The 13,592-nt window shown below is 43.6% G+C and overlaps 1 protein-coding gene across 1 annotated transcript in view; it reads right to left on the reverse strand.

Annotated features, from left to right (window-relative positions):
• The window catches only part of SCN8A (sodium voltage-gated channel alpha subunit 8), a 128,814-nt gene that overhangs the window by 94,082 nt on the left and 21,140 nt on the right, over positions 1 to 13,592 (reverse strand). The window contains exon 2 of the mRNA XM_025188719.2: positions 5,579 to 5,908. Coding sequence (XP_025044504.2) covers positions 5,579 to 5,854 — 276 coding nt within the window. The 5' untranslated portion in view covers positions 5,855 to 5,908. The remainder of the gene's footprint in view (positions 1 to 5,578; positions 5,909 to 13,592) is intronic.

Genomic DNA, 13,592 nt, shown 5'->3' on the forward strand with positions numbered 1-13,592 from the left:
TGCTCTCTGAGCCCTGCCAGTTTGCTGCTCAACACAGGGTCTGCATTCCTTGTGCTCTGTATGCCTGGCTCTGCTGCTGCAAAAACTGCCCCTCAGCACAGCTTGCACTCCTCTTAGCAGTGTCTCAGCTCTCTGTTCCTTTTGCAGGACTCCTTCATACAGCTTGCACTGCTCTTTTCAGCTCTCTGTCTTTGCAGGACCTCTTCTGCACACAGCTTGTTTGTTCAGAGAGAGAGAGAGAGCCAGAACAATCCCAGCTCACAGGGAGGACGGGGCCTGGCCTCTCCCCTTCCTCACTGGCCTGTCCAACCTGTCAATCAGGCTGAGCTGGAGTGTTGGCTGCTTTCCATTGTCTCTGGGGTCTGTCAGTCTCATGAACCCTTCCCCTTCAGATACAGTGAGCTGGCAAACCAAAAACTCCCACAGAGTTTTAGTAAAGGGTAACAGTCCCCTTACATTTGGAAACTCAAGAGACCAACCCAAACCTTGTGTTCCATCCATCTCTCCACCCTGAATGTTTCACTGCATCTCCCCCAAGGCATGGAGGGCCCAGGTGCAGCACCTCAGATCTTGTCTGAAATCACAAGCATGAGGAGAAACTGTAGGAATTCAAAGAGCTAATAGGAGCAGGATCTTTGAACCATAAGGTGCGGGTGCACAGGTCTCCCTGACTCATCTCACATATCCCTTCTCTGCCTCCCAATTTCATGCACTCGCTCATGGTGACATTTTGGGCAGGACAGCTTCATTCCAACAGGGCACGTGACTTGATGCAGATGCAATTCACTTTAGTGGCCCAAGCACGCTAGCAATACTCTTAGGCGTACATTTGCAAGTCGGTGACTTGGTTGATACATTCAGTTTTGCCACCCAGACTCCTGTGGCTGGGCTTCACAGTTGCTGAGCACCCATAACACCCACTGACGTCAGTCTACATAGATTCATACATGATCCCTTCCCCCCCCCCCCCAACTTGGCAGTATCAAAGAATTTAAAAACAGAAAGGACATTACCAGCGTGTGTATTTTTTTCCCTTCATTCCCAGCCAGTGGCCTATATGGTCCATAGTCCCTCAGACTCAAGCCACAATCATCACTCTCGATTTAAAAACAAACAAACATGGGATGTGCAAATACTAAGGTGGATAAAAACCAATGACTTTTTTTTAAATTAAAAAAAATCAGATTTTTTTAAATTTAAATCAGGTTTTTTGAGTTTGTAAAAATCAGTAAAATACTAAATTTCTCATTTAAAAATAACTGTTTCGATGCAATCTTACCACAAATATGCTGCACCCACTCAGTCTAATAAAAATAAATTCATGGCTCCATCCCCATCCCACCTTTTCCCACCCCTGCCCCACCCACTTCCCCACTCCTTTCCCTCGCTCCCAATGCCACCTGCCATGGAACAGCTGATCATGCTGGGCAGGAGGTGCTGGGAGGGAAGGGGAGAAGTCGATCTGTTGGGAGGAAGGAAGGCAGCTGGCTGACCGTGGGTAGAAGTGATAAAGTCAGCCAAGAAATGGAAAAAACGCATTTGCAAATTCTGATTCACCAGTTTGATCATATCACTGCCTTTTTTAAACTTGTTTTCTCTTAAATTACTTTGTTGTTAATCCTTGTGACTGTTTGGAAATATGATGTCACTTGCCTGAATCCCTGTATACACACACACAAACAAAAGCCTTCTGCTTCAAATGTTTAAAATGCCCAGTCAGAAAATAGAAACTTCATATTCCCCTTCCCCGCCTTGACCGCTCACACTTCTCAGTTCATGGAGAGTCACGGACACTACAATTTGATCAGACAAAATCTTAATTGGTTTTTGCATGAATGGGAAAAAGGACTAATTGGTTCAAGAAATTGTAGTTATGAATAAATAATTTACCAAGTTGTAGCAAGGACCACGACACCTATTTTACCGTGGGAAAACTGGGGCACAGAAAAGGGAAGTGATTTGCCCAAGGAATGCTACTCACAGATTGAGAAATAGAACCTAAGAGTTCTGACACCCTTGCCTTGATCCAGCCACTAGGTAACAGTGCCTCACTTATCACTATTAGCCAACTGGTTAATAAGAAAACTTAAACAACAAATAGCCTTGCAGCACCTTAGAGACTAACAAAAAATGAGAAGATAAGATTCTCAGTTGAATGCTGAGTGTAACCAAGATTACCTCTGGCTACAGCTGTTCCTAACACAATGGGAAAGCAACCATCTGCTGTAGTGCCTAACAATGCCATGTACCTAGCATTAAAAGAAAAAAAAATCCATGTTCCAAAACTGTTTGGCAAATGCTAGGAAGTGAAGAGAATGTAATCTGGGCAAACTTCCCACTATTCAAACAAATCTGCAATTTCTGATGATTCAGAGAGGGCCTTTTTTTAAATGGACTTTAAAAAAAATGTTTTTGGGAAGCTCTAGCTAGAGACTTTGGCTATTTGAAGGAATGATGACACACATCTAAATATCATACATGCTAAATTGGATGCAAAGCAAAAGAGCCAATAAATAGGCTATTCTAGTATCGATGGGAAGAGAGAGAGGTTTTTCGTACAGAGCAACGAGCATGAGGTCTGCTGGACTGTAAAAGTTTATCAGTGACCTTCCCCTCCAACATCTGCAGTTGGTCCCATTGCAAGGAGAGGTTCACATTCTCTGCATGGCACATATGCCGAGTTTGTAGAGCATCTCCAGTTTTAAATGCCAAAATATTATTCCAAATCTGCCTTTTCTGGTAAAAAAAATGAACATTTCCCACCTTAAAATATGTTTTTTGTGTGGTGACCATCTGGGATTCCTTCCTCTGGGGAAGTACTTGGGTAGCTTGCAAGGATTTCCCAAAGCTCTGAAGGATGGAAATCCACGTCATGCTTTCACTCACTATGCATGCATCCCTCTCACTGGGAGCCCTAGATGCAACTCCGTTGGCCTGCACCTTGTGCAGTCAGTCACTCCAGTGAAAAGTGGGTACAAAATGCTCCCATTCTTCAGGGGTTTTGTAGCATTTTTACCCACTTTGCCCAGATTGAACAACTGCACTAGGCCCAAGGAAGAATGAATGGAGACCCGTAAGCTACATTCTTCCGCATCAAAACCATGTGACAGAAGCCTCTCTTCACTCCACCATGTGGGAGAAAAACCTGGCTGATATATTTTCTTTCCTACCACAGGATGAGGTTACAGCACTGTGTAATTAAAATATAAAAATCCAATCAGTTAGCTGGAAATATTTCCCGAGAGTGATGCACACGCATACACACCTGGCCAGCACAGAACCCTCAAGAAGATTTTGTAAGGGCTGTTTCTACACTCGCAAATTTAGTGCCTGTCTCAGCACCACTGCAGCTACAATGGTGCTAAAACTGATACAAGCACTAGCATGGCAAGGACCTAGATAGTCCCAGTACCATATTTTGCTCTGCACTGGTGCTTATATTGTTAATAGCAATTGAGGCACGGAAACCTGCTAATGTAGATGCAAAGAGAATTATCAGCTGTCTCAAACTTTTAAGGGCCAAATCCAGTTGACCACACTCCCATGAGTAGCATGCTCATGCTCACAGGACCACTCGCACGAGTCAGGTGAGAAAGATCTGACATGAAGTCAAAAAATAGCCCATAATAAGTTAATGATTTTACATGACAGTCAACTGATCACCTCAAACTCATGTAAAGTCACTGACCAATATTTGTGTCTAGCAGTCGTGATACAAACAGTCAAACCTCCATCTTGCCAGGTGAAACCTGCAACTTTCTAGTAGATTTCCCCAGTTTGTCCAAACTCTGACCTCCATGAAAGAAAGTCACAGAAATCAGAGACAGAAAAGATATTTGGTATTATGTTATCTAGACCACGATGCAAGCCAATGGCCAGACTCCCCTTCTCTTGCACAGGACTGTTCATTGCTGCAAGAGTGCTGGAACAATTTATACAGTAACATGCTGAGAGCCACTGAACCCAGCGGCGGATTTAGGGCAGGGCGAGCGGGGCGGCTGCCCTGGGCCCCGCGCTTCCTGAGGCCCCGCGCATGTGCTGTGTCAAAGGAGAGGCCCTGCGAAATTTCGCTGCCCAGGACCCCGCGGCACTCTCATCCGCCCCTGACTGAACCAAACATCAAACCCTGTATATTATGGAAACAACTTCAGGACGGGGGTGTAGAAGCACCCCGAGTTACAGCACCTATGTATTGCTGTACATTTACTAATCAACTACTTCTCTCTGGAGACTTTTCTATTTCCTAATAGACATGACCATCTGGAAACACCTCCTGATTTATAGCCCTAGTTTTTGCCATTTTCTCTTTCATCCCTATGACAAATACTTTTTTTTAACTCAACCTAAAGAATTCCTCTTCTTGAGTGTTGCAATTCTGTCCCACTATTCCTTCAGCTCAAAGGCTGATCGATGTATGTATGTATCCCATACAAATAACTATGGCTATGTCTAGATTGCAGCGGAAAAATTTTCAAAAGAGTTGACACGCTCTTTCGCCATCCCTGTAAACCTCGTTTTACGAGGAAGAAGGGATGTGTCGAAAGAGCAGGTTTTTCTGAAATTTGGCACCATGGAGATGCACGAAATCTCAGAAAAGCCTCTTTCGACAGAAAAGCAGAAAAAGGTTCGCAATTTGCATATCTTTTTCCGACTTACCTTTGCAGTCTAGACTTAGCCTATATCTATCCCCAAGGGAAAAAGTTTCTTTTACCACCACTTGCAGATCCACCTTTAACTGAGCCAACACAAGTTTCTGCATGAATTCTGCTGTCCCTTGTTAGGGTAGCAGATCCTAGCGGATTTACTGCAATAACAACTCACATTGTTTTGATACCTGTAAGGTATCAACATCACCCCAAGTGGGAGTTGTCAGGGCCACCTGAGAAGCAGACTAGTCACCAAATATTACATCCATAGGTTGGAAGGGCCATTAGGAACAATTAGTCTGACTTCCTGCATCACACAGACCACAGAGTTTCATCTAGTAATTTGGTGATAGAAATGTAGCCATGTTAGTCTGGCGTAGCTGAATCAAAAAACATAGTCCTGTTTTTTGTTTCATCTAGTAATTTGTGCATCAAGGCTATGTCATGTAACTGATCTAAAGCATATCTTTTAGAGAAAACAAGATACTTGACTTAAAGACCTAAAGTCATGGAAAGTCCACCAGATCCCTAGATAATTTGTTCCAATAGTTAATTACCCTCAGTGTTAAAAAGAGGCACTTTATCTCTAGCCTGAATTCATCAAGCTTCATTGGATCTCATTCTGCTCTGTCTGCTAGATTAAAGAGTCCTCTGCCAGAAACATCCCCATGTAAATACAGACTGTGATCAAGTCACCTCTTATCCTCCTTCTCCTTGATAAGATGGATAACCGTTCTGAAGCCTCATGAAGGACAAAAGTGATGTTGGTTAAACACAAAGCAAAAACAGTATGTTTAAAAAACCACCAGCCTGGCACAAAGATTCCTTTCCCTCCCACCCCATTACCAAGAACACAAAGTGGCTGCCATCACCCAAACCTGCAATTCCCTAAGAAAAAGGTGGTTTTATTATCATCTCTCCTGCAGACTCACTTTCTGGGTCAAATAATAAGGGTCAAAGTCCTCCAGTGGTACAGCAACCAGGCCTTTCGGGATGTCCCCATAGATGAAAGGCAAATTTTTCCCCGCCTCCAGGTCACTGTTTGGTTTTGGTTTGTTGTCATCGTCGTCATCCCGATGGCTGCTGTCTTGCTTTGGACGCTTCTTCTTCTTCTCCTCTGCAATGCGCTTCTCAATGTTAGCCAGAGATTCTGGGGTGAAAGGTTTAAAACTATCAGGGCCTGGTGGTGCGAGCAGCTGTGCTGCCATCTTTTCATCCTGCAGCAGCTTCTTTAGTTATGTTGCACCCAGGACAGGTCAACTCTGCATGGGATAAAACAGCACAGACAAAATCAATAGTAAGACACTGCCCTGGATATGGACATGTACATTTCCCGGGGAAGCAATGGTGATTCATTTTGGCACAGTGGGACATAAAAGGCCAATGCCCTCCAATGCAAATGAAAGCTGCAAGTAGGAGCAAATCAGGTCAGGTACTCTGTCTCAGCCTCCCTGCATTTCAGATCCCTCATTCCCAAGAACACTGGGCAGGAAACGGTAGTGAGAAACTTTACAGGTTTTCAGATGGGTGGCTTCAAGCACATTCCTCATCATATTAACAAGGCACTTAGCTAAGCGCACCTCTCTCCACCTTCATTCATGAGTCTAAAGCCAGAGTAAATTGGGTCTAACTTTCCAAAAGTTCAACTTTCTGGGGGCTCAATTCTTTTGTAAGCCTGGCCCTTGGGCCCAATGTGATACCACTGAAATTAATTAAAAGTCTCCCAATTGATTTCAGTGGGCATTGGATTAGGCCCATAGGGAACACTCAGAAATACTCATTATCACAGGATGAGTTCTCCTACACTCCTCATTACGTCTCATTGTGTGTTTATTTTTGCAACACTCCATACCTCTGCTGTGCAAGATCAAATCTTATAAACCCTTTAAAGGTGCATATTAAATTAACGGTCTTTTGGGGAAAATATTGCCATATATTCCCCCTCCCCTTCCAAATTAACGGTTTTTAACTTTTAAGAAAAGGTCTTTACAAAATTTAATAATAATTTGTTTTAAAAAACAACATGCAGATATTTAGACAAAAAACATCCCCACGGCACCATTTTCAGCCCAAACATCACAGCTTTGTGCCAGTGCATGAGAACAAGAAAAGTTTAAAGAAGCAGATTAAAGTGCAGCAGCAAAATTGACTAAGGCCCACCAAATCCTCAAGCTGCTATGGTGGGGAGCAAATCCTTTGCACCCACACAGAGCTCCAGTAGATCAGCTCACATCAGTTTGTAGGATCAGGGTCTAATCCAAAACATCCAAACAAATAAGCACCGGCAATTTTTAAACAAGTGTTTAGAATGACTACTGAAATTAATTTGAGAAGTAACTACAAAATATACCACGAGGGCATTAGTGAAGTTTACCAGATGGGTTTGCCTGGAGATACAATTCTGTATTCAGTAGACCTCAGCACTGTCCCCGCAAAGAGAGTGTCTATAAGATTTAAAAGCAAAAAAAGGGGGGGAAGCTAGAAAATCAATTTGCCTGGATCCAACACTCCAGGAAAACCTCTGAAGTTTTACACCTTTCACCAATCCTTTGGCTGAGACTGAGCATTAAGATTATGTTGCAATTCTGAGATAAGAGAAGGGTGTCTCTGATTCCAGCTTTTCACACTTAGGAAGAGAAAGGCATAGGAATTCTAGAAACCTTGCACTGATGCAACAGTACTGCAGCATTGCAGGCTAAAATACAACAGAGCAAAGACACTGGTGCTTAAGAGAGGACTACTGGAGAGGCATAGGGTTTCTAGAGAAAAGATAAAATTGCCACGGAATGTTGGACACAGATGTTTACATATGAAAGTAGTGCACACTATGGTCGGCACATTTAAAGACAATGGATTGCCCTGATAAGACAGAGTGCTTGTTCCCCAAAGATGCGTGTACACAGAGTTTTACAATAGACATTTAATGCCAGGGACCTCTGAATAAAGAATGACTTTCATGTTACTTGAAACCAATGATCGCACTAGGGCCGAATCATTATGATTCAGCTATTCCAGCATGAAGTCAGTCACAGACAGCCTGCGTAGTCCTCTGCTTTCAAGATGTACCTGGAATAACTTCATCCTGGCAAGATTCCCTCAAGTCCGATGAGGTCATCAAGATGGTGGAACATGCTTATTCAGAAAGGGCAGAATGGAAGCATTTTGTGTCCAGCCCTGATCAATGCCCACTCTCACAACACCCCCTCAAGGGTGTCTGCCAGGGAAAGTGAGTTCATGGGGGTAGGTGATGCAGAGGGAGAAGGGGAATGGTATACTCAGATAAAGTCCTTTTCAGGGTGTAACATAATCCTGGCTGGTGAGACGTGGCTGCAGGTAGCCCTCATCCTTCCCTGCCAGGAACATATGCCACAAAGTCCATGTGCTCTCCCAGCAGCTGAAAGCAGGTAAATAAGCCAGGCGAGGAAAGGGAATCCTTAACCTCAAACTGTCCTTTCTCTCACGCTGCCCTGCACAGCCTCACAATATTGGTACTCTGCTATTTAACTCCTTTTCCTACTTTGATTGCACTAGTATTTACAAAACTTTACAAAACCAAACCAACCTAGAATGTGCACAACCAATTATGGGTGATTTTACCCATTAGTTACAGCTGGTGGTAACATGACTTACCCAGAAAATTGCAACGTCAGTTTCTCTGTCAGCTCTGCATTTTTACCTCAAAATATAATTGTATTTGTATGACCGAAATTGCCAGGTCTTGAGTTATTTGGAGTATACTTTAAAGCCTCAGTTCCTGAAGTCCTATGATTAAATGAGAATCTCAACTTTCACTTAAAAAAAGAGTTTGTTTCTAGCCCTCTGCTTGTGGAAGAAGCTTGAAAATGTGGATTGAGAAGGCTCAACAAATACTAGGCAAATAAAGAACTCATGTATGTATGTCACATTATGTCTTAATTTTGAAAATGTCATGTGGTCAATCACAGAATCATAGAATCCCAAAGCTGGAAAAGACATCGGGAGGTCATCAGGTCCAGCCCTCTGCCCAAAGCAGAACCATCCCAACAAAATCATCCCAGCCAGGGCTTTGTCAAGCCAATCTCATGCTTCTAATAGTCTGGGAAAATCAAGCCAAGTGAAAAGTGAGAGGCCAGATATGTGCCTTCGTATGTTCTTAATAATAATAATAATAATAATAATGGAGATTGCCTATCTCCTAGAACTGGAAGGGACCTTGAAAGGTCATCTAGTCCAGTCCCCTGCCTTCACAACAGGACCAAGTACCACCCCTGATTAATTTTTGCCCCAAATCCCTAAATGGCCTCCACAAGGATTGAACTCACAACCCTGGGTTTAGCAGGCCAATGCTCAATTTATCAGGGATGATCTTAAAACCTCCATTAGTCTCCCAAGTCATCCGGCCTCCCACCATGTTCAGCATCACCTGCTTCGACACCCTGCTGGCAAACAATGGGAACAAAATTAGCTTGGCTGAAGTGAAGTGATCATCAATATTGTGATTATTTTCTTTTTCTGCAATGGGCTTTAGTGTATGGATCTACAATGAAATTATGTGGGGTATGTGTGTGTACCTGCTAATGAACTCAACTGGAAGCACTCAAATAGAATGTGTGTCATATAATCTATACAGCCAGTAGCTAATGGAGATTCTTTTTTTAGTTCACATGGCAGAAGTATGTGTTTTGGAGCAGAGGGCGAGGGAGGGGTGGAATCAGAGTGATATCCTTGTCATTGCTGTGAATTTTAACATATCAGTGCAGCAGAGCAAGAAGCATGAATTTGTGCTCACGTATTTGTTACAGTATCTGCGTAGGATCTTTCTTCTGACTACCATCTTTAAAAACAACAAAATAATCTTTATTGCTCATTTATTTGGGGCAAACAGAATTACACCGATTACCACAAGTATTTTAATGGCGGTATGAATTGCATAAAGCCTGAGTTTTGTTAATTCCTCAGCAAGGCTATTTTCAAGATCTATGAAACTGCACTTGCGAAAAAAACTAACATAAATTCTTCAATTTCTTTTCACCGCCACATAGAACAAAAGAGATCTACTGGATGTATTTACTAGAAGTCTGGAGGAATTGGGAAACTGGAAATCAAATTCTTAATGACCCTGAAGTAATTAGTATATTACAATCGAAATCATTAGAGGACCAAACAGCTCATGCTACTGTGACAGAGAAGAAACAGACTTCACCTACGTGCTTCCAACTAGAGCTAGGAAAGTTGAAAACTTCGATTCAGATACAGAAATTGACACAAATTTCAGATTTGATTACTAGTATTCTAGAAGTGCTTGCAGCCCATAACACAATGAGCTAGACCCTGATCCCACAGAGAGAAAGTCTCTTTCCCAAAGCCTTTACAATCTAAGTAGACAAGATTCAATGTTCGGGTTTAACCCAATAGAAAATTAAGCTGAAGTCCTAACTTTGGGCTCAGCTATACACACTTTTTGTACTGGCATATTGATTTAGCAACAGACATCGTTTAATTCAAAATGATCGGGACAAACTAGAGATATGGTCTGAGGTAAATAGGATGAAGTTTAATAAGGACAAATGCAAAGTAAACCACTGAGGAAGGAACAATCAGTTTCACTCATAGGCTACATCTACACTGCTTCTTTTTGTGCAAAGACCCCTTGCACAAAAAGAAACGACAGAAAATATGCTAATGAGATTGTGACTTATGCTAATGAGTCCCGCAAAAACTCGCAGTGTAGATGTAGCCATACAGAATGGGAAGTGACTGTCTAGGAAGTAGTAATGCAGTAAGGGATCTAGAGGTCATAGTGGACCACAAGCTAAACATGAGACAACAGTGTGACACTGTTGCAAAAAAACAGGAGGTCCAGAGAAGAGCAACAAAAATGATTAAAGGTCTAGAAAACATGACCTATGAGGGAAGACTGAAAGAACTGGGCTTGTTAATTTAGAAAAGAGAAGACTGAAAGGGGACATGATAACAGTTTTCAAGTATCTGAAAGAGTGTTACAAGGAGAAGGGAGAAAAATTGTTCTCCTTGACCTCTGAGGATAGGACAAGAAGCAATGGGCTTAAATAGCAGCAAGGGAGGTTTAGATTGAACATTAGGAAAAACTTCCTGTCAGGGTGGTTAAATACTGGAATAAGTTGCCTAGGGAGGATGTAGAATCTCCATCACTGGAGATATTCAAGAGCAGGTTAGATAGACAACTATCAGGGATGATCTAGACCAGGCGTGTCCAAACTTTTTTCAAAGAGGGCCAGATCTGAAGAAGTGAACATGCGTGAGGGCCATCCCTGCACTCTCAGCCCCAAGGCGGAGGGCCCGCAAGGCCGGAGGCGGGCGGAGAGTGCAGGGCATGCCGGCCTCACGGCGGCCCGGGCGCAGGGTGAACCCGCAGCCGAGCGGGGGAGCGGGGCTGCGGACGTGCCCTACAGGGCAGGCTCTAGGACCGCGGAGGCCATGGGTGGCGGTGGCGGTGGCGGTGGCGGCGGCGCGGCCGGAAGCGGCGCGCTGGGCGCGCCAGTTCAAAAGAGCACCGGGGAGCCAGGAGAGGGGGAGGAAGCGGGGGCCATATTAAATCGGAACACGGGCCACAATTGGCCCGCGGGCCGGACTTTGGACATGCCTGATCTAGACGGTGCTTGGTCCTGCCGTGAGGGCAGGAGACTGGACTTGATGATCTCTTGAAGTCCCTTCCAATTCTAGTATTCTATGATTCCATGAAATGGTCTGACTCATATACAAAACTGTTTCCATGCTAAGGGCTACATCACTCTTAATCCCACTCTTAACAAATATTTGGATGGGTATAATAATGTGTATAGACCAGGCATTAAATATTTACATAGCTCCAGTATCCTAGCATCTCATCATCTTTACTGAACATACCCCCCACAGCATCCTAATTGTACACGTTGGCTACTAAGACACAGAGGTTAGGTCCACTCAGCAGCTGACAGGGAGAGGGGGTTCAGTGTTAGTAAATAGATTTGGGCTAGCTCTGCTCAGACTGGTGCACCACGAATAGCAATGAGGCCACACAGCAAGGGCAGCCGTTCAGGTGCCCAGGAGGCTGGGTGGGACTATAGATGGGTAGCTAGTCCAAGCCACCACCCTTACCACTATGGCCATACGGCTCTTTTTAATGCACTAGCTAACGCCGAGCTAGCAAACAGCAGGTCTTACCTAAATGCACAGGAATGCCCCCTCCCACCTTCTGTGCACACGTACCCAGAGAAACTAACTGACTTGCCCAAAAAACGAGAAGTCCTGTGGCACCTTATAGACTAACAGATTTATTGGAGTATATGCTTTCGTGGGCAAAAAAATGCATATCCATCGTCAGATACATGCCCAGAGAGTCTGCAGCAGAGCATGGAAGTGAATCCAGCTCTCTCAAGTCCCAAGTTAGACCCCTAATTATTAGACCATCGTTCCTCTCCTAGTCTGGATCCAAATTCCCCCACAGGTCAGTGAGAGAGGAAGACAGCAAAAGTGATGCCATCTTGTGCTCTGCTCCAGGCCTAATTCTCTCTAGAAGGTATGTCTACATTGTATTCCTCTTTTGAGAGGAATGCAGATGCAGCCGCGCAAAATTGCAAATGAAGCATGGATATGAATTTCCCTCGCTTCATTTGCATAATCGCATCCGGCCGCTTTTTCAAAATACCCTATTTCAAGATAAAAAACGCTGTGTAGACGCAGTTATTTCGAGAAAAAACCCTTCTTTCAAAATAACCCTTACTCCTTAAATGAGGTTTATTTAAATGGTTATTTCGAAAGAAGGGTTTGTTTTTGAAATAAAAAATGCTGTGTACACGTGGTTCTCAAAATAGGGTATTTCAAAAAAGAGGCTGGACACAATTATGCAAATTAAGTGCGGGAAATTCAAATCCATGCTTCATTTGCAATTTCGCTCGGCTGCATCCGCATTCCTCTCTCAAAAGAGGAATGCAGTGTAGACATACCCAGATCTCTCGGATCACATTGTACCCTGCCTAACATGCAACCCAACCTGTAGTCAACACAAAGCAAGTTCAGATATGAAGAAGGGATGGCCAGAGCCTTTACAATACAGCTGTTTGCTCGTGTTTATAATCAAGCATCAAGTTGTCCCAGGCTGTGTGTTCTGTGCAAATGTTCTGTCTTGTTTTGAAATCAAGAACTCCCACTTGTCCCAGCTAACTAGGTTAAAACCCCTTAAATCCAGAACATCATCACTGTTGAACTATTTCAACTGGAGAGAGAAGAAGGAAGGCTTTGTGGTGAAGTACTGGACCAAGACTCAGGATATACTGATTCTGTTCTCCAAATATATAGAGGAAACACTCCCTTATATTACATATAGGCTGTGTCTACACTGGCATGAATTTCCGGAAATGCTTAAAACAGAATAGTTTTCGTTATAAGTATTTCCGGAAAAGGAGTGTCTACATTGGCAGGCTGCTTTTCCGGAAAAGCCCTTTTTCCGGAAAAGCGTCCATGGCCAATGTAGACGCGCTTTTCCGGAAAAGAGCCCCAAGCGTCATTTTCGCGATCGGGGCTTTTTTCCGGAAAAGACTACTGGGCTGTCTACACTGGCCCTTTTCCGGAACAGTGTTCCAGAATAAGGACTTATGCCCGAGTGGGAGCAGCATAGTTTTTCCGGAATAGCGGCTGATTTTGTACAGTAGAGCATCGTTGCTTTTCCGGAAATTCAAGGGCCAGTGTAGACAGCTCGCAGCTTATTCCGGAAAAGCGGCTGATTTTCCGGAATAAGTGGCCCAATGTAGACACAGCCATAGAATTTTCTTTAAATTGTGAGAGGTGCAGGAACTTGTGTACCCAAGTGCATTTAGATGGTATAGTGAAAAGTACTCCACTCAACTAGCAGAGCAAACAGAAGGGTAGACTGGTGCTGCAGAAGTAGCAATGGTGCCTTCTTTTACCAGGCTGTCCCTTCTGTTCTACAATTACCACCAGTAGAGATAA

The sequence above is a fragment of the Pelodiscus sinensis genome, chromosome 19, assembly GCF_049634645.1.
Source record: "Pelodiscus sinensis isolate JC-2024 chromosome 19, ASM4963464v1, whole genome shotgun sequence".
NCBI lineage: Eukaryota > Metazoa > Chordata > Testudines > Trionychidae > Pelodiscus > Pelodiscus sinensis.